Here is a 21,614-nt window from a genome sequence, read left to right on the forward strand (position 1 = left end):
ACCATAAGGGAAGACTAGCAGCTAAAAGACAAAAACGGAGGAAGCGGTAAGTTTTTTTGTATCTATTTATAATACTGTTCACACTGGATAGATGATTACAGAAAAGCAAAGTAGCATAAAAGGATCTCTTTCTCTAGTTCTACCCCAGAGATAGGCAACGCAAAAGACGAACAGCTGAACACAGAGCTGGGAGACCCACGCACAGCTTACCATGTAGTTAGTCAAGAAGATGAAGGACATTAAATAAGCGTTCCCACTAATTCCTAAAACTAAAAGCTGTGTGCTATTTTGTGATAATTACCAAGTGGAGGCGCAACTTAATCCTATGCTAAATGAAGTTCTGTAAGCCCCTTTAAAAGCCAATAACTATTTTTTTATTGAGGTCATAGTAGTTTATAACATTGTGAAATTTCAGTTGTACATTGTTATTTTCAGTCACCTTATAAATGTGCCCCTTTACCCCTTATGCCCAATCCCCAACCCCCTTCCCCTCTGGTAACCAGAATCTGTTCTCTTTGTCCGTGTGTTAGTTTATCTTCCACATATGAGTGAAATCATACCATGTTTGTCTTTCTCTGTCTGGTAAAAGCCAATAACTTTACACTGGGAGAGATACAAGTAAGAGTCTAATAGATGCCTTTATTTTTATGGCAAAGCTTTCTTAGGATTCTGCCAATATGGCCCCTATCTGTAGAGTGCAAGTGTTGATTAACTCTTTTCTTCTTCCAAGAACTTATCAACATCTCTGTTCCTTGCTATAGACTTTCCGACTAAGAAAGATCATGAAAGACACTCAACTTTCCTGATCCAATTACCATTATCTCCTGAGAACAAAAGGCCACTTGTTAGCACACGCCTTTTTCAGTTCAAGCCTCAGGAACCACCATCCCACAGCTTTCCTCAGACAGTTACAGTGAAGCCCACTAAAGAAGCTCTTTCAGGGTCTTGATTTCGAGGGGTTTGGAAAACAGACCTGGGAAACCTCGTGGTGCCGCATGAATGTAAGGTCCACATATAAAGTGTGCCAAATGGTAGGGCATAGGAAACTTTGCTTAAAATGACAACATATTTCAAAGCTGGATATTTTTTATTTTTATAAATATCATTTAAATACAGAGGTTAAGCAGATGTTCTCAAAGATCCCAAATGTATTAGCACAGACACGCCAGAGAGGAAAGATAGCACATTTGTGTGTTTCTGCCATATGACAGCAAGATCGAAGGCTGATTATATCCAGACATCTTAGTAGACATAGTGCCAGGTCACTTGCGAACTACAAAGCTTTGGGTTTATTTTTTTATTTGTGGATACTCCTGAATAACTTCCCTTAATACCTTCATTCCCACTGTCTACTTTGTGCAATTATATCACATCAATTATATGACTTCAGGTCAACTTAAACTCATTCTTCAATTGTCATGAGTTCTGCTAAAAAAAATTTATGAATTAACCATATTTAAATTTTAACCCCTCTGCTCCCTCCTGCTGCCATTTTCCCTATGAATTTATTCCATCTGTGTATCATGTGAGATAGTCTAACAGAGCTGATAAGAGATTGTTTTCATTCATTTATCACTAGTATCTATTCTGGAAAGTGTAACATATTGGAATTTTAGAAGTATATCTTAATATCAGTCACATTTTATATGCTAATACTTTGCTTTTTAAAAAACTATTAAATGTAGACATAGGTACTCTGAAGCCAAAAGCTTTTTAACAAAAAAAGGTTAAATTCCTTCTCTGTCCCCAGTAGCACCAACTCAATAACTGTTGTGAGGCCAGGAAATAGGACTTTAAAGAGTCCAGAAAGACGTGCATTATCCACATGGGAGTGGAGAAGTCATACTGTTGCAACAGATATGGCTTTATTCATACACACACATACATTTCCATAACCACATTCACAACACCATCGCTTTATTGTGCCCACTATATTTTCATGTTTCAAAGAGTTGAGAAAATGATTTTTCCATTTTAAGTGTTATTCCTTCCTGATATGTATGATTTTCAAAATCTCAAAAAAATAATTCTAATTTGTATGTGGGAAAATAAAAGTTCCTATTAGGGTAGTATTAGTGCAAATGCATGGCCTGATAGCAACATAGCATTTATAAGGCCCCAGAGCTCCTTCCAAGGACCCTAAATCCCATAACCAGACCCTAGTGAATCTCCAGGATGGAATCTTCTAGTTGTTCTCCATGGAGCTGCTAAAGAACTGAGTCATCGGCAACCTGTGCATATAGATTCACTTGTCTTATTTTAATCTTGAGATGGAAAAAGAAATCCACGATATTTCCAAAGGATTTCCACACAGAGAGTAAACACCAACTATCAAACAATTGAGAGAACTGAGACTAAAAGACTGAGTTCTTGAAAAGCTAAACTCTTCCTCTCGTAAAAGTAATATAAATACATGCCTCGGTAAGATCCTGAGGGGCTGGGTCTTAGAAGTTGCCTTTGCTTAATTTGATCTTGGACCTGAACCCACTTTATAAAAGCCCCCAATTCTATGTGTGAAGGTGACTGAAACTCCATTCCTTCACCTTTCCAGCATGTCTTTTTTAAATATTATAAACAGCACAGTACTGCATTCAGTATTTCAGCAAAAAGGACTGCTGGTTAAATTCACAGAAAGAATGCATAAAAGACAGAAGTAAATAAACAAGGCTGAATCATTTTTTTAAAAAAGAACTTTAAAAGTAAATTGTTCCACAAAACTACTTTTGCAATTACAGTGTCGTGTTTGGCCCCACTGTGTTTCAGAGGCACTGCATGAATATAAACAGAATCGTCGAATGCACTTTTGCACAACAGTGCTTCTCAGCCAAGGGCTAGTGTGAATTCATTCTACTGCTAGGTGCCAATGACACTTTGGTTTGCTTTACTGGCAACATTTTGGCGACGCATCCTATACTAAGAGGAAGGCTGGAAACCAAGCATATGACAAGAGCCCAATCCACTGTGTTACTTCTTTTCATGCTTCTTGGTTAATTCCCCTACACGCAGCTGGAAAGTGCCCTGGTTGCCGCTGCCTCTCTCTTCCCTCCGCCGACTCTCCCGGGAGACTTGCTGCACAGCTTGCAGGATGGCGTTCTGCACAATCTGTTTGCTGGCATTCTGCAGCCTCACCTCCTCAGGCTCATTTCCAGGTTTCTCACCTAGACAAAAATATGAGAGGGAGGTGAAAAGAACAAAATGAATTTTGGGAACTGTGACGGGAAGTGCAGGTAGGAAAGGCAGTAGGGAAAGTGAGGCTATGAGAACATGCTAGAGTGGCCCAGTTAATTGTGAGCAGCCCTCTGTAGCACGTACTGCTATTGTCTCCCCTTCTCCCTCTCCAGTAGAATCTCCATTTTTTTGCCCCAGTAATGGGCCCAACTTATGTTCTCACCACCCCAGAATCCTCTGCTGCTAGTGGTGGTCATGAGACATAGCCTTGGCCAATGAGAATCTGTGGGAAAGTTTTTGGAAAGGGACGACACATGCCCCCTTTGGCCTTTGGCACCTTCCCCTTCCTCCTACACGGGATGCAGACATAATGCCTTTAGGCGCTGCGGCCATCTCACAATAAGCATGGAGATGAAAGCCAACATTCTCTGCATGACTGGGGAGGAAAAAAATAGTCCAGTTTTGAAGGCATCATTGAGCATCTGCATCAGCCCCGGACCAGGTATTTTTGGACTTGTATGTGAGATTAACAAACTCCTTTTTGTTTAATCCACTATTAGTCAGGTTTTATGTTACTTGCAACCAAACATATGCCTAATAGATTTACCCTCACTGGGGTTAGAGAAGAATAGATTATTACTGAATCCATATTAAGCTCAACTCTGCTCCTATAATAGCATCTCAAGGAATAAAGCCATTCATTCATCAGAATCAGTCCTCCTTGATCTAGAACAGGGGTTGGCGAACTTTTTCTATAGAGGACCAGACAGGAAATATTTTAGGCTTGTGGGCCATACAATCTCTGTAACAACTACTCAACTCTGCTGTTGTCACATGAAATCAGCTATAGACAACACATAAATGAATGCATATGGCTTTGTTCCAACAACTTTTTATTTACAAAAAAAAGGCTGCAGGCCAGATTTGGCCCGTGGGCCATAGTTTACCAATCCCTGATCTCGAATGGTGGGAATTTTCTAACTGGAAGGCAAGGCAGTCTACCCAACATTGATTCTTCCCTTTCTTCCTTAGTTAAAAACAAGACAAAGCCTTGATTTTATTTGGACAGCTAAGTAGCTAGGTATAGTTAAGTTCTGACCAGTGAGGTAGAAATTCACTTAGTAAAAATTCTGGAAAAGGTCTTTAAAAGGGAATAGGTAGATAAAGTCCCTTTTCCCTCTCCACATCCTACTGCCTGCTGCTCTGACACAATGGTTGTCATTACAGGGGCTCTTGCTAACCATGAGGGAACCTTTAGAGTGGAAACCATTTTCCGGGATTTGGGAGGAAAAAGTTAGAAGGAGCTTGGGATCCCAGTGGCCAAGAAGCCACCATATCAGTCCTCATCTGCCCACCCTGACGCCTCTTTCATGTTAGAAAAAAATAATATCTTATTTAAGGCAGTGTTACTTTGGATTTTCCTTTATTATGCAGAAAACTTATTACTAACTCAGATATGGCAGAATAATCATGAATCTAACATTTGACTAAAGTGCAATCACGAAAATTTTAAATTCCTCCAGCTTATATTTACAGTGATAAATAGAATGGACATCGTTCCTTATTAAAAATCATCTTCTCAGATGTTTCCTCTATTCAAAGTTGCTGCTACCATGAAAATGTATTTTAAAGGGAGGAGGGGAGGGGGTTCACCAGGATTGATTCATTAACAACAGAATTTATACACCCATGAGAACGACATCACAGAAGAGAATATCGAGTCATTCTGAAGACCAGAAAGCCCTTATCCCTTTAGACATATAATTGTCATTTATTCAGCATTTGTGTCACCAGCACCATCTCCTGAGGGATTTACAATCTAACAAACGAGGCAAGATAATTCTATTCAAAACTAAAGAACAATATTTGTCCCCCTCCCCCAAAAAGTAAGCTAAAATGAGCAATCTATACCAAACTGAGCAGAGAAGGAGTCCAGAGCTACAATGTGTAACAGACTGAAACTTTAAATTGGCAGAGAAGAATACTTTGCATACTCTCTGTAGAAAAAGAGTAAACAGTAATGTTAAGAGACATGAGGGCACAGCAATTAAGAATATGTGTTTTGAAGTACTTCAGAGCTGAGTTCAAGTCTTCTCTGCCACTTAACAGCCATGCAATATTGGGCAAGTCACCTCGCCTCTCTAAGCCTGTTTGCACATCTGTAAAACGGGTAAGTAGTATCTATTTTAGGATGATTCCTAGAGAATTAAGTGACCTAACACCTATTCAGTACTTAATGTGGTTCCTGACGCACAGTAAGCCATAGTAAACGCCCACCACTGTGTATTGGTTACAGTATAGATTAAACTGTTGTGATAGAGAAACTCAAAAATTGAACAGCTCACACAAGGAAGAGATATTTGTTGCTTTCTCATGTAACAGCCTAGAGGTACCCAGTGCGTAGGTGGCTGTGCTCCACCAGGTTATCTGGCGACTCTACTTCCTTCCATCTTATAGCTCCACCATTTCCTACTATATTGACCTAAACTGTATGAGTGAAGCTGATTAACCAATATCCCATCTGGGGCTGGAAAGTAGCAAAAGAGAAAACAGAGGGCAAGCAGTTTCCTTTTAAAGAATTGTCATAGAAGTTGCAAACATCACTTTGCTCATATTCTGTTGGGGGAAACTGAGTGACATGGCCACACCTAGTCACAAAGGAGGCTAGGACACATAGTTGCAAACTGGGCAGCCATATGCCCTACTAAAACTCTGGGAAGTTCTAATGCTAAAACAGAGAAGCAATTCAGGATTTTTTTAAAATTACTTCCATGCAAGGGCCAAGGCTCAATTGAAAAGGGAGAGCGTATACTTGCAAGAGGTTAAACCTGATACTCAGGGAGCTCTGTCGACTAGCACTGTACAGCATACATGTGTGGACAAACAAAAAGACATTCAAAAGGTTCATGCTTGCTCCTGGAAAGAGTATCTTAGCCAAACTAGATGTGTGTTAACTCTAAAACGTCCCTGCTGTGCGTCTATTTTTCTGTCTTTGGATGGAGGAAGGAAGAATCTAGGGATAAGATAAGCTGATTCCTTAATAATAGGCAGAGAGAGAAAAGAAAATCTACTCTAAATTTAGCTGCAACCTAATATCTCAGCTAAATTGCCATGTCTTCATCCATCCAGTATGAACATAAATTGATTAAAAAGTCAAAGGCAGTCTGTGCAAAGCCATGTCTGGAGGACCCTTTGGACTGGCAAGGTTGGTTTAACCCTCACTGCCCTCGTTACCACTCTGTTCTGGATCATGAATATCTATCTGCAGTGGAGGATGTGGGACATAGGAAGTGGCAGCTGGCTGGAAAAGAGAAAGTAAGGAATGAAGATGAGGGAGAAAGCCACCCAGAGCGCTTGAAAGGCAATAAAAGCAAAACAAAGTTATGCAAACCACATACAGTCATGCTCTGCAAAACAATGTTTCGGTCAATGATGGACCACATATACAACAGCGGTCCCATAAGATTAGTACCATATAGCCTAGGTGTGTAATAGGCTATACCATCTAGGTTTGTGTAAGTACACTCTACGATGTTCACACAACAATGAAATTGCCTAACGATGCATTTCTCAGAACGTATCCCTGTCATTAAGTGACACATGACTATACATACTTGTGTGTTAGGCTCTTTGGTGTGCAGGGAAAGATACTCTTCTGGTACCTTAAGTTACGGGGGGAGTAGGGACAGCAGTTACTATGGGGATACTTGTGTCATAGCCAGGCATCATGGAAATATTTAGCTGAGCCTCACACTGCAATTCAGAAATTGGAAGAATCCAATATAGCTCAAGTAACTGGATTATCTAGACTATCCTCAGCCATTAAAGTCTCAACTCTCCATCTGCTGCTACCAACTAACAACTCTCCCTTTCTTCTGGAGTCTCCGCAACTTCATGGCATTTACTTACTCTTGTTTCTGCTTATTCATGACTTGCAGTTCTTGACGCTTTTACATATTGCCTTCTCTCTGAGGGTATTTCCACTAAGGTTTTGCTTGCAACTGACTGACTCTTGCCACATCTTCAGTTAAAATTCCTGAGAGAGAACCTGAAAGACTCAGCATACCACCGTTATCCCTGAAAAACAGCCTTTCCATGCCAGGCCACCTCTTAGGCCAGCCACAGATTAAATGCCCACGGCTCATGTAGTCCAATCAGCTGTGGCCTGCGAGGTTGGATCAAGAGGTAAGAACATAGCTACTTAGGAGGAAGGAACCACCTAGGCCCCATGCCTAGCAAGGCACAATGGGCAGAGCAGGCATTCACAAGACTGGCTTCATCCAGTATAATAACCAACTGGTACTCCTATGGCATTCTCTTGAAAGAATAGAGTATTGGAGAACATCCTGGTGGAGACCCTTAATATAAGTACAGTGTACAGAAGTGCATTATAACCCGACAGAAGGCAGAGCCAACCACAGAAATCCTCAGAGTCTTGCCATTTACTTATATGCATTACATTTACTTGAAATTAATGAATCACCTATATGTTGTAGGTGGCCAATTGCCTAGTTTTAAATGATGCAAATGTCCTCTAGCCTAATTAGCATTTACAAAACCATTTTTGTATTTGAAAAAAAGATGATGAATCGATTTAATTAGCTTTAAACTCTAAATATATTCAATATAAATACATTGAAGTCAAGAATGTGACGTAACTAAATTTGTCTTCAGTGTCTTTCCACCTTGAATCATTACCGGCCTCCTGCCCCACAGACACACACTCAGGTATCCCTGTGGTCATGCTTTCCCGTGACCACCAAGCCCACCCCATGGGGGCCAGCCTTCCACAGGCTGTCCTGAGCTCTGCAGTTCTCCTCTCTCCCCTCAGAGCTTGCTGTTCCACATGCCATTCTCACCTGCCCCACTTGAAGGTGCCTGAGGAACTCAATAGCAACATGGTTAATAATCGGTCTTAATTCCTTATTTATATCTATTAAAATCATGCTTCTAACGAACATAGGAAGATCTCCCTGATAATAATTTACATTGTTTCTTTCCCTTAAGAACCTAAGTGCCATTTGCCTCTATTACATTAACCCTATTACATTCCAGTGAGGTGACCTTTAGAAAAGGTCGGTGTTCTCATTTTAAGGCAGAATCCGATTAGTGATTTTCCCTCGATTGCACAAAGAGTGTGGCAGAGGTTGTATCATAAGCAGCATCTCTATCATCTCTCCCCACTGGGTCATATGTGAATTAGAGACATCCTTATCAGAGCAGGATAGGGCTCTGCCCCCACCGCCTGCCCAAATCTCCAGCGCACAGTGCTGCTGTGGTTGACCATGGAGCATATTTTTTATTTTGCCCTCTGATTGCTTGAGGCTGTAAAGACAGTATTATCATTCATCAATGACTAGCATATGGAACACAGAGAACAAGAACTAATTCTGATCCCTTTATTAATGGAATGGTAGTCTATTTTCCTGCTCTGTAACTATAGGAATTTTCCATGAAAGCCCAGATGCTAGATCTCACTCATCTACGCCAACTGCAAAAGCCGTCCTGGCCACTCTGCCTTGCCCCTGAGCAAGCTAAAGCTATGTGACTTCTCAGGAATGGAAAGTCACAGCCTCCGAATTTCCAGCTTCCTGCCAAACCATAACTAAATGCTGCATCTGCATGCACCACAACTAAAGCAGCAGCAGCATTTTAGAGTTTCCAAAAAGTAGATTTGAGACACAGAAGGCAAGATGTAGGACACTTCTAAGTCATATTTCAGTGATGTCCCATTATTACCACCACCCCATCAAATCAGGTATGGGGAATTAAGAATCACCCTGACTCTGCCTGGGATGGCCAGGCACACCATTTCAGAATGAGGCAAGCTACTCATCACTATATGGAGTTCTTTATTAAAAGTTCTTATCAAGGGCCAGCCCCAGTGGCCTAGTGGTTAAGTTCTATGCGCTGCGCTTTGGCAGTCTGGGTTCGGTTCCCAGGAGTGGACCTACACCACTCATCAGTGGCCATGCTGTGACAGGGGCTCACATACAAAATAGAGGAAGATTGGCCATAGATGCTAGCTCAGGGCGAATCTTCCTCAGCAAAAAAAATAGTTCTTATCGAACATAGTGAGGTGAATCAGAATGATATTTATTGAGCATCTATATGCATGGTACTATGGAGAGTAACATAGGCCACCAGGCCAAAGTGTTTCATTCATTCATTCATGCATTCATTCATAAAAGAATTGCAGAGCACTTACTACATGACAAACTCTAGGCTAGGTATTAGAGATTAAAATGTTGAGGAAAACAGTCATGGATTCTGCCTTATTGGAGTTTACCGTCTAGTGGAAGAGTCAGGTGTTACTCAAACAACCAAACAAGTTTACAATTTTGAGCTATGACACATGTCATGAGGGAGGCACAGGGAGCACTTTACAAGAGGAACTGATCTAGGCTGGGGGTCAGGGAAGTATGCCCAGACAGGGGATTTGAGGGTTAATGAGGTGTTAACCAATAAAAGGAAGGCTGTGGGAGCCAAAAGGGAAGAAGACATCAGGCAGGAAGATCAAATCCCATTGTGTGTAGGACCAGGGCCCAGCAGGGAACTGAAGGCAGCCTGAGTGGCTGGGCGACCACTGGCGGAGGAGGAGACAGGAGATGACACTGTGGAAAGTAGGCCAGCCCAGATGTGCAGGTCCTGGGAGGCTGTGAGGCACTGGGTCTTTTGCTCGGAGGAAAGCTGCAGTGTATCATCAAATCTGTGCCACGCAGGGCAGCTGGAGGAGTCTGAAGAGAGTTATGTAATCGAGGTGGGAACATGCAGGATTTGGAGCAGGACTTGAAAGACAGATGGAAATTGGAAAGGCCAACGGGAAAAGAAAGAAAATTCTTTCCCTGGCCTTGGAGAGCAGGAGAGACATGTGACTCACTGACTCACAATCTCCTAGAAAGCTTTTACCTTGTAGAGTTACTGCATTATATTTGAGCATAATTTAACTTACACAATATTACTGGCCTGTAATATGTTACTTTTAGGAAAGCCACAAGGAATAGTGCCAATAAAACCTGAAAAGGAAAAGACAATTTTAATCCAGAAATCAAATTTGAGTATCTTGGCAAATAATAGCAAAGGTAATTTTGAAAAAGTACAGCAAATAGGACAGACCTAATTTACCAGCTGTCACTACCAGTTATAAAGCTATAGTAATTAAGAAAGTATGATATTGATATGGGGATAGAAAGATTGACCAATGAGGGGCTGGCTCAGTGGCATAGTGATTAAGTATGCGTGCTCCATTTCAGCGACCCGGAGTTCGCAGGTTCGGATCCGGGCGCAGACTGACGCACCACTTGTCAAGCCATGCTGTGGCAGCGTCCCATATAAAGTAGAGGAGGATGGGCACAGATGTTAGCCCAGGGCCAATCTTCCTCAGCAAAAGGAGGGAGATTGGCATCGGATATTAGCTCAGGGCTAATCTTTCTCACACACACAAAAAAAATTGACCAATGAAATAGAATAGAGTCCTGGGGCCACCCCGTGGCTTAGCAGTTAAGTGAGCGCGCTCTGCTACTGGCAGCCCGGGTTTGGATCCCGGGTGCACACCGACACACTGCTTCTCCAGCCGTGCTGAGGCCTCGTCCCACATACAGCAACTAGAAGGCTGTGCAACTATGACATACAACTATCTACTGGGGCTTTAGGGGAAAAAGAAAGGAGGAGGATTGGCAATAGATGTTAGCTCAGAGCCGGTCTTCCTCAGCAAAAAGAGGAGGATTAGCATGGATGTTAGCTCAGGGCTGATCTTCCTCACAAAAAAAAGAAATAGAATAGAGTCCAGAAACAGCCTTACACATATGCAGTCATCTGATTTACAAAAAACATGACAGTGTAGTGCAGTGGGGAAAGAACTGTATTTTCAAGCAATGAGGTTGGGCCTAGTAGTTATTCATACAGAAATATAAAGAACTTTGACTACCTTACACTACACATAAGTGGATTTCATGTCTATATTTTAAAAGTAAAACAATTCAAAGCACAGAGGATTTTTAGGTCAGTGAAAATATTCTGTGTGATATTATAATGATACATATATGTCATTACACATTTGTCCAAACCCATAAAATGTACAGCACCAAGAATGAACCCTAATGTAAACTATGGACTTTAGTGACAATGATGTGTCAATGTAGGTTCATCAGTTGTAACAAAGGCACCACTCTGGTGGGGGATGTTGATAATGAGAGAGGCTATGTATGTGTGGGGGCAGGGGGCATATGCAAAATCTCTGTAATTTCCACTCAATTTTGCTATGAACCTAAAACTGCTCTGAAATAATAGACTTTCGGCTTTTGGAAGAAAATTTTGAAGAATGTCTTTATGACCCAGGAGTAGGCAAAGATTTCCTAAACAGGAGACAAAAAGCAGTAACCATAAAGAAAAACATTGATAAATCGGGCTACATTAAACTAAGTGGTTTTTGTCATGGAAACACAAAGACATGGAAGAAGGCTTTTCACTTGAGAAAGTTGCGGTGGGAAAAATGCTTATGAAAACACCATCTTGGAAACGGGAGGGAGGAGATGGGGCCTGGCCACCCTTCACGACGGCCATTGCCTGTCGTCTCACGTTCTCTAACCAGCTCACTCCTCCAGAGCGGCCATGTCACCCAGTGCCCACCCCGCTCCCAGAGCCACCCAACAAACCCAGCTGGCCCAAACTGTCAGCTCCTTCCTTCCCGCCCTGGGGATACGCCAGGAAGGGAGAGTAGGTGGGGGCAGCACAGCCTAGACTGCTCTTTGGAAGTATGGGAGTCAGGTATTTAGAGGACAGAAAAAGTAAGCACCATGTGAGCCTGTGTATTAAAGAAAGCAACACAAGACCTGAATGGAAAGCAGAACAAACCGTGGAACCCTGGGGATCACATACTCTCTTCCCATCCTCAGAACTAGGTCTTTGCCCCTAAACACGTACCTCCCCCCTCACAGACTCAGCTCCCAGTCCACCACCTCCCCAGCTGGGCCATGGCCCGTTCTGCAGCCTCTGCTGCCCCTTGGTGGCGACTCCTAGGGTTGCCACAGAACCGAAGACAGGTCTGCCCTGGTTCTTGGATAGCTTGTGTGTGTGTGTGTGTGTGTTGGATGTGGGGATGTGTCAGTGTGTAAATGTGTGTGTGAGTGTTAGTAGGGGAAATCCATGACTCATGAGACAAGAGTATTGTTTTATTTTATCAAACACACTTAGAGTAACTAGCACATTCAAGGTACGGTCTGAACATTCATAGATTCATCCTCCCACGTTTGCTGGAGTGGCTGGAAACACAGTCCAGAGGTTTCCTGTCCTCATTCAGATGAAAATTACTTGACCAAATTACCAGATCTCTTAAATATTTAACAAAAGATTTCAAGTTCCTAGGCAAAACTAGCCACATGCTCTCCCTTCCTATCCATCATACAAAGGGAGGGAGGGAGCGAGAGAACAAAGAAGGAAGGAAGGGAGGGAGGGGGGAAGGAACTGATAATTAGCTCTCTGAGTGATTTTAAAGGAATCCTTAAAAAACTATTCTCTCTAATGAGCATAATCCTCACAATCACCATTTTCCTGCTAAAGAAGGAATCGAATTCTTTTCAGAAGAATGTGACAGTCATCAGAAAGTGCTAGTCTAGAATTTAACTAAATAATTTCTCAAAAGTAATTATTCATCCCTGGAGGACATGAGTATATAGCAAGAATCTCAGGAGGCTAACCAGAGAAAGATTATGCTCTGACATAAAGTAAAACCTTTTCTTCTCTCCTTGAAGGAGTAACTCCCAACCTTTTGAAGAAGATTCCTGTGTAATGTCAAAATATTTCACATATCCTTTCATGACACAATGACAAAAAGAGGCTACAAATTCAGTAATGCTTTTAGATAAATTTGAATGTTATTAATCACAACACCCTCCATATACATTCGCAAAATTGCAGGAGTTATGTGAGACTGTGTATTCCAACCCAAAAGTGTGTGGCGCAGATGTGGCATCCCTGTCCCTTGAAATAGCTCCATGGCCCCAGGGTCTTTCTTGCTCCCACCCCAGGCTGGGGACCTTAGAAGCCATAAAAAGCAGACAGATGTTATAAACTAATTCCTGATGATGGAATGCCAGGTAGGGGCCAGGGCATGGTGCGGAACTAGAAGGCTTCCACCAGCTCTCCTCAAATTCTACCCTGTCCTAAATAGTTACTCATGAAATATTTATTAAATGTCTAAATGTACCAGGTTTGCACAAGACAGGCCAAGTTTTCACCTTCAGGAAGGATGTAATGTGTAAGATTTCTCACAGTTTTAAGCACCAAAAAATATTTTAAAACTTAAAAAGATTAACAGAGATAAAGAATCAATTTTCTCAATTTTTTAAGTGGAAAATGGAGGCCCAGATACTGTATGGAGTCATTCACTTGGGATCCCACCCTGTGAGTCCCAGCGCTGGGTTAGAACCACATGCCCTGGAATCCTTTCCATGACACCTTCCTGCTGCCGCCTAGTCTTCAGGAAGGCAAAGAGTTGGCAGCTAGTAATACAGCCTCAAGATGATTTCCTTCTCTGCACAAATTGGAAAACACGTCAACATATGCCCTCACTCGCTTCCTCATTGTTTTCTTTCCATATCAAATCATCGTCTCGTGATTACACCTTCCATTTGCCCTTCCACTTGCTCCCATGACAGCAGTGAGAGTAACCTCTTTAAATGGAAATCCAATATGTCACTCGACTGCTCAAAACCTTCCTTGGCCTCCCACTGCAGTTGGAATGAAGCTCAACCCCTCGCCATGGCCTTCAGGGCCCTGCTGACCAGGCACCTGCCTCTTGTCCGACCTCACGCCCTCCCTCCTTCTCTTACTTGACTTTGTATCTAATTCATCACAGATAAGGTCCAGTTTTGAATGTATGAATCGCCTGTTAGCACTCCCCGTGTGTCTTAGTCTGTTCAGGCTGCTATAACATCAACACCATAGACTGGGTGGTTTGAACACCAAACACTTATTTCTCACAGTTCTGGAGGCTGGAAGTCCAAGACCAAGGCGCCAACAGATTTGATGTCTGGGGAGGGCCCAATTCCTGTCTCATAGATGACCATCTTCTCACTGCATCTTCACAAGGGGGAAGAGTCGAGAGAGCTCTCTGGGGTCTCTTTTATAAGGCACTAATCCCATTCATGAGGGCTCCACCCACATGACCTAATCACTTTCCCAAAGCCCCGCCTCCTAAAATCATCACCTTGGGGCTTAGGATTTCAATGTATGAATTTTGGGAGGACACAAGCATTCCGTCCATAATGCTGTGGGACGCTGGGCGAGGCAGGTTCCTCACCTATAAAATGGGCACAATAATGGCACCTCCCTCATTAAAGTCTTATGAGGGATATTAAGGATAAGGTTGATTAAATAAGTGAATATTTGCAAAGTGCTTAGATGTGCGACTTAAGGTGAGCAGTACCTAAGTGTCTGTTAAATAAATCAAAATACAAAATTAAAAAGAGTTTGGGTCTATTTTTACAGATTCCAAGCAGTCTATCTTGGTCTAAAATTTAAAACGTTTACACAGGTGTTCGACCTCACAGCGATACTGCGTTTAGCTTTCTGACATTAGTACTGAGAAGAAAAGCCTTGCATACGCAACACTGCTTTGAAAGTCTCTTGTCAGGAGGGAATGAGTGTGCAGCCATCAGAAATGAAGCTAATGTGTCCCATCTGCTAATGGCAGCATGGCCTGTGAGCGTCCATCTTTCCTCACCAGAGCATTGCCTCCTGAGGACACGACCCTGGTTTGTCTTGCTCACCACTCAGTCCCCAGGACTTAGCACAGCACTGGCTCACAGTGGGCACTCGGTATTTGTTCAATGAATGACTGTTGCACTGGTTTTCCCGTTTCCATTTTTCCAATCTGTCCTTCCCTCCCCTCTCTTTCTGCTCCCATTAATTTCCTGCTCTTGGCTTCCTTCGCTACATTTTGCTTCTTCAATGCAATTAGAGTTCAAGCACAGGAGGAAACAGCTGAAGAGATGCTCTTTGGGCCCCAGCTCAGACCCTCCGCACAAAAAACAGTGCGGAAAGCACACTGGAGTAAGAATATCACAAAATCTGCCCCAATTTCCAGGCCACATAGAACTAGGCCAATTACCATTTTTGAAATTTTACAAGTTCATATCTCCCATTTCCTGTCTTCCTGGTTTTCTCCATTCTCTCCTCCTTTTGCATCCCGATAAGCCCTTCTAAGGGTCAGTTCTCAGCTCCCTCCGTCTGGTTTCAAATGTGTTCAAAAGTTTTCAGAACAAGGCAGTATGTAAACAAGCTCCCTTCAGTTGGGTCCAGTGATGTTCCCAGATGATTTTGTTCCTATCGACCAATGGTTTGCCATGAAAACACTCTCCACACATTTATAAAAGCCCTGAGCCCTGCACACCTCAGTATATAATGAATCTGCAGCCATTGGCCTGTGCTGAGAAGGCTCCAGTCCTAGAGGCACGGAATGTGAATCCCATCTCTGGGCCTTTCTGAGCTCGCTTGAATAAGCCTCAGCTTTGTCAGAGTTAAATCACATGAATATACATGGAAACATTTGATTAGTTTTTTAAAGCAGAGGAATGGGAAAAGTCACCATTGCTTTATCTACAAATTGGACAAAGAAATACAAAACTCCTTCAACCAACCATGAGTTGCCTTGGGCAAAATTCTAGTATATGTGGTTTTTCTTTTATTGTGCCTTTTTTATATAACCATGAGAATCTTGGCTGTCTTGACTGTGTTGGGGTTAATTAGAAAAAGAGAATAGGGTAGCTGGAAATAGAAAAGGATGTGAAGAACAAGATCAGATGTTTTATGTCTTTTTTTTTTCAATGATATTTAAAAAGGAAAAAGAGGCTGGAGGAAGATAAACCCAGACTTCAGAAGCATTTGTTAGAACTGTGTGACGGGGGGCTGACCTCATGTGTGTTACCCTGTGTATGGGGAGCTTTGGCTGCCAGCATCCAGAACTCCAAGTCAGAGCACAGCAAATGTACTGAGCATTTGGTCTAAGAAGAACCAGATACGGAAAAAAATTAGGAAGGAAGGGAGGGAGAGATGCAGGCCAGGGACGAAAAGAGAAACAATATCTCTGAGGATGCAAATTAGCCACCCCAAAATGAAATTAAATTACATGCATCTAATTGAAATTGTAGACAGTGCCTTTAAAAGTTTCCGGAGAAAACTGTGGTAAATAGATATTAATTATACGAGACACATTATAACTAGTTTAAGATGCAAGAGTTTACATGGATATACTCTTTAAAGTGCTCTCATTTTTGCTTTATTTAGGGAAAATAATATATTTGCATGGGTTTGCACAGAGAGATTTATAGCCTACAGTTCCTTTCATCTTATTTTTTTAATGAAACCTCAAGTTCCTCAGCCACAAATTCTTCTGGCATAATTTTTTAGTTTGTTTGTTTAATCATATGGAGTTTAATCACTCCATATAAGAACTAAACATTGATTGGCAGGATCTTAGAAGCCACCTGAGTGCCCCTCTCCAATCACACGCCCTCCTTCCTGCTAAGGGTCGACAATCTCCAGAGTTTTCTCATAATCATTCTCTTGCTTTTCTTTAATATTTTGCTATATATTTATATTGTTGCCTGTAGCTCTAGTTTGATCCTTTTCACTGCTATATAGCATCCCATTTAATGACTAGATCAAAATATTTAATCCATTCTACTATTAATAGAATTTGGCTTGATTCTAATTTTTACCTATTATGAATGATTCTGCTGCAAACATTCTTGACTTTGCCTTCTAAGGCACATGTGCAAAAGTTCCAAGATCCTGAAGAAGGATTAGACTTCCGGGTTGAGGAGAATAAGCATGCTCAAATTCGCTGAGTATTGCCAACTTGTTATCCAAAGGAGCAGTACAAATTTACACTCCCAATAGCAAGGAGTATTCCCATTGTTCAAAATCCTAGTCAATACCTAGTACGCCATATTTTTAAAATTTCCAAACTGGTAAGCATGTAATTACATCTCATGGATTTAATTTGCTTTTCCCAGTTAACTAACGAGGTTGAACATCTTTTCAGGATTATTATGATTTCCCCTTTTTGAAGCACCTATTTAAGTTATTTGCCCATTTTTTAATTGAGTTGTTTTCCTTTTCTTTATCGTTTTGCATATATTCTGAACACAATCCCTTTGTCAGTTATATGTGCAGCAAATATCTTCTCCCTCTTTGTGGGTTTTTTTCCTCTTCAGGCTGTGGTTCTCTTAGTGAAGAGAAGTTGTTTATCTTAGTGTATCCAAATATACCATGTTTTTTTCATTTCTGGTCAGCGATTTTTTGCGGTCATGATCTCTCATTCCTGAGCTCAAGAAGTTCTCCTCCTCTATTGTCTTCTGAAAACCTTGCCATTTTGTTTTTACATTTAAGATTTTAATCCACTTGGAATCAATTTTTGTGCATGGTGTGAGATAGGGCTGTGATTTCATGCATTTCCACATGGATAGTGAGTTGCCACAGAATTCGATTTTGAAAAGTCTGTCTTTTCCCTCCTGACCTGCCATGGTACCTTTATCATAAATCAGGTGTCCACATCTGTGGGGGTGTGTTGTTCAATTATTTATTCTTTCCTGTTGGACTATTTGACCTGCACCAATTTCTCTGCCTTAAATACTTTTGCTTTATAAACCTTAATATCTGGAACAGCAAGTGTCTCCATATTATCCTTCTTAGTAAATAATGTCTTAGCTAATTTTGATCCTTTGAGTTCTTATGTGAATTTGGGAATCAAGATGTCAGAAACATCAAAACAAAAAAGCCCGTTGTGATTTTGGTTGGGATTGCTCTGACTCTATAGGTCCACTTGAGGAAAGTTACATCTTTATGTATTTTAGTCTTGTGTTCCACGCCCATACTGTTATTTCTCCATTTATTTGTCTCCTTTCATTTTTTTAAGTTTTATAAGTTTTTTTCATAAAAGCATTGTATGCCTTTTGTTAAATTTATTGCAAGGAAATTCATACCACAGCCAATGGTTTTTTTTTTTTTTTTCCTAAGTGTTTGTTGCTGATGTATAGAAATGAAATAGATCTTTTTATGTTAGTTATTGATTTTAAATTCACTGTGTGAATTTAAACTGTGTGAACCAGTGAGAAAACTCACTGTGTTCTCCTGTTAATTAATAATTCTAATCATTATTCTGTTGAATCCTCCATACACAATGATAGCATCCCCCAACAATGACAAGTTTCTGTCTTCCTTTCAAATCTTTCTGCCTTCTATTATTTATTTACTTACTTATTCACCTTTCTACACTGGTCGGAGCCTCAAGTAAAAGGTCAAATAAAAGTAGTGATTCCTGTATTGTCCCTAATCTCAAAGAAAAAAGTTTTTCCATCCCAACATTAAGTGTGATATTTGCTGGAGTTTTTTATAGGTACCATCTATACGTGTAAAAAATTTTCCTTTTATTTCAAGCTGGCTAAGAATTTTTACCAGGAATGCTTGTCAAATTTTGTCAAATAATTTCCCTGCATCCATTGAGGTAAACTTATGATTTAATCTCATTAAATCTATTAATGTTGCAAATTACATTGGCCAATTTTCTAATGTTAACGAATCTTGCATTCTTTAGATAAACCCACTCAATTGTGATATATTATTCTTTTAATACATTGCTGAATTTGTTTGCTGATATTTCATTTAGAGTTTTTGCACCTATGTCCCTGGCTGAGCATGGCCTATAATTTCCTTTCTCATACCATCCTTGACAGATTTTGGCAGCCTCATTAAATGAGCTTCTGAATGCTTCCTCTCTTTTGATTTTCTACAGCAGTTAATAACAACTTGATTTTTTTTGTCCCTTGAATATTTAAAAGAACTTACTTGGTGAAACCACTGGGTCTGGAGTTCTTCTTTTGTGTTGTTTGGGTTTGGGTTTGGTTCTGAAGTCAGTTGTGGCAAATTGTCTCTTTAATAAGTTGTCTATGAATTTGTCCATTTGATCTAAATTTTCAAAATTTTTGCCATGAAGTTGTTCAGAGTGTTCTCTTCTTATGTTTTTGAATTAATGAAGCATTTATAGTTAGGTAACTTATTTCTAATATTATACGCTTTCCCTCTTTTTTCTTATATCAATTTTATTATTCTATTCAAAAATCCAATTTCCATCTTTGTTGATCCTCTCTATCGTTTGTTTTTTTATTTCACTAAATTCTGCTTTAATTTTACTGTCTCTTTCTTTATGCTTTCTTTGGATTAATTTTTCTTTTTTTTTTTTTCTCCTAACATCTGAAGATGGATACTGATCTCATTAATCTTCAGTGTTTCTTCTCTTCTAATATGAATATTTAAGGCTGTACATTTCCCTCTAAGTATTGTTTTAGCTACACTCCTTCAGGTTTGATATATAATTTTTACACATCAAATATTATCATTAATGTTATATAATATTATTAAATATATTAATTAATTATAATTAATATTATATTATGATTCATCTTTGACCCATAGGTTACTTAGAAGTATACTTCTTAATTTTTAGTATATAGTGGTTTTACAGTTTACCTTTTGTTTTAATTTCTACTATAATTTTATTTTCATCACAGAAGAGAGATGTTTGATTTTAATTCTTTCAAATTTTTTATGGCCTATGTGTCAGTTTTTGTAAATGTTCCATGTGTGCTTGTAAAGAATTTGTATCCTGAAGTTCTTAAGTATATTGCTCTGTATAAGTCCATCTGGTTAAATTCCTTCATTATGTTTTCAACATTCTGACTTCTTACTGATTATTACTGATCTACTTGTTCTAATCACCCATATGAGGTTTTGGAAATAGATTCATCATGACCAGAAGGGAATTATCAACTATTGAACCTAATTCATGGAATCACGGTAAGACTAAAATTAAAAATAAATGCACATATATATTAATATAAAATGTTCTAACACAGTACCTAATACTTAGTAACAAGTCAACATATTTTAATTGAATTTTAATCTTCCTATAATAAGTAAGAGCAACTTTGCATAGACATGGAGTTAGCAGAATTTGGAACACTTTGCCTATATCTTCTTTTACTTTGCTGAGATGAGGGAAATATAAGAGTCTTGGAAATGAAGAGCAAAAATACTGTAGAGAACATCTATTCCAAGTCCTTATTTTACAACGTAACGTGCTATGTTGTGTGAAGAGTTCAGATCTCCTCATCCTCAGGTTAGTATCCTTTCCTTCAAAGCAAAATCTGAGCATTTGAGGATTTCAAGGATAAGATGGTGTGATTTTTGGCAGAGAGGACAAATAAAGTTATCTTGGTGAAGTAGAACATGAGTGAGAAGTTAGTCTTTTTAAAAGGTAAGTGTTTTTTATCGCATTAGAGAAAACACAGCACTAACGTTTCATTTTTTTGCTGTCATTGAGTGGAATGTACTAATCAGAGCAGGGTTCTAGAATAGGATAAAGGACAGGCATCAGAAGTCAACTCTGGGGAAACTGTGCAGTTCAGCTGTAAAGGATTTATGTATAAAAGGGCTAACTTGAGTTGATGAACTCTAAAGAGATTCTAGGGACTCAGGTCAAAGTTAGTGAAAATAACAAATAATGTAGTTTCATGGCCACATTGTCTCACCTGGCTTATTTACTAGCATCTTCTCTTAGAAAGAAACCCCAGAAATCAGGAATGCAGGACTGGGACAGGTGCGTCTCATCTCCTGGTCCCTGTGTAAGGATTCAGAGCAGTATAGGCAACCCCCTGCTCTGACTGCTCTCTCTGCTCTTGCCCGGGGGGGGGTGGGCCTGCCAAGGAGAGAAATGATACACGGAAGCATTCAAACATTTATCAAGCATATACTATGTCCAGGCAACGTGCTAGGCATTAGGGATATTGAGATAGTCCACATTTTCTGGTCCTCAAGATGTTCACAGAAGACATAGGATATGATCTGGTCCTACGAGCAAGCCTCTTAACCCTCTAGCCTAGCTTAACTCATCTTTCAAATCACAATAGAAATGCCTTCCCACGTATATTTCATGGGATAAATAGGAGGATAAAAATTATAATAAATATCTAAATGCTATGAAGAGTTGAATGTGATATATATATATATCACATCATAATATATATGTTTATTATATATACATAATATACATAAGGCTGATGGGTTTCTTTCAAATTCCTCCATGAGTTCAGAATTCTCATTTTGCAGATTTCTCTTTAGAATGACCTAAAATCAGCACTACCAGTGGTGTAAAGGAGAAAGGCCTTGCCCCGTCATGGCACGGGCGTGGGGGGGCGGAGACGGGCGAGGGACGGGGGGTAGAAAGCAGAACACAAAGGGAGAAGAGATAAAGAGGATGATCTGTTACAGGAAGGGTCAGATCTAAGGGACAGGCCTCAGGCAGGTCATTGAGCTTCTGGTTGGTTGGTGGTTCTCAAAATCCGGTATCCTAAGAACCACCTAGGATTGCTAGTTACAGTGAAGACTGT

The 21,614-nt window shown here is 40.3% G+C and overlaps 1 protein-coding gene across 2 annotated transcripts in view; it reads right to left on the reverse strand.

Annotated features, from left to right (window-relative positions):
• Positions 1 to 911: 911 nt before the first annotated feature.
• The window catches only part of AKAIN1 (A-kinase anchor inhibitor 1), a 121,328-nt gene continuing 100,625 nt past the window's right edge, over positions 912 to 21,614 (reverse strand). For both annotated transcript variants that reach the window (XR_015554219.1, XM_087438822.1), the window contains one exon: positions 912 to 3,158. Coding sequence is in view for 1 of the 2 variants with exons in the window: in XM_087438822.1 (XP_087294948.1) it covers positions 2,965 to 3,158 (194 nt within the window). In the remaining variant the exon portion in view is untranslated. The remainder of the gene's footprint in view (positions 3,159 to 21,614) is intronic.

This window comes from Ceratotherium simum, chromosome 14 (assembly GCF_057802395.1).
Source record: "Ceratotherium simum simum isolate JZ-2026a chromosome 14, ASM5780239v1, whole genome shotgun sequence".
NCBI lineage: Eukaryota > Metazoa > Chordata > Mammalia > Perissodactyla > Rhinocerotidae > Ceratotherium > Ceratotherium simum.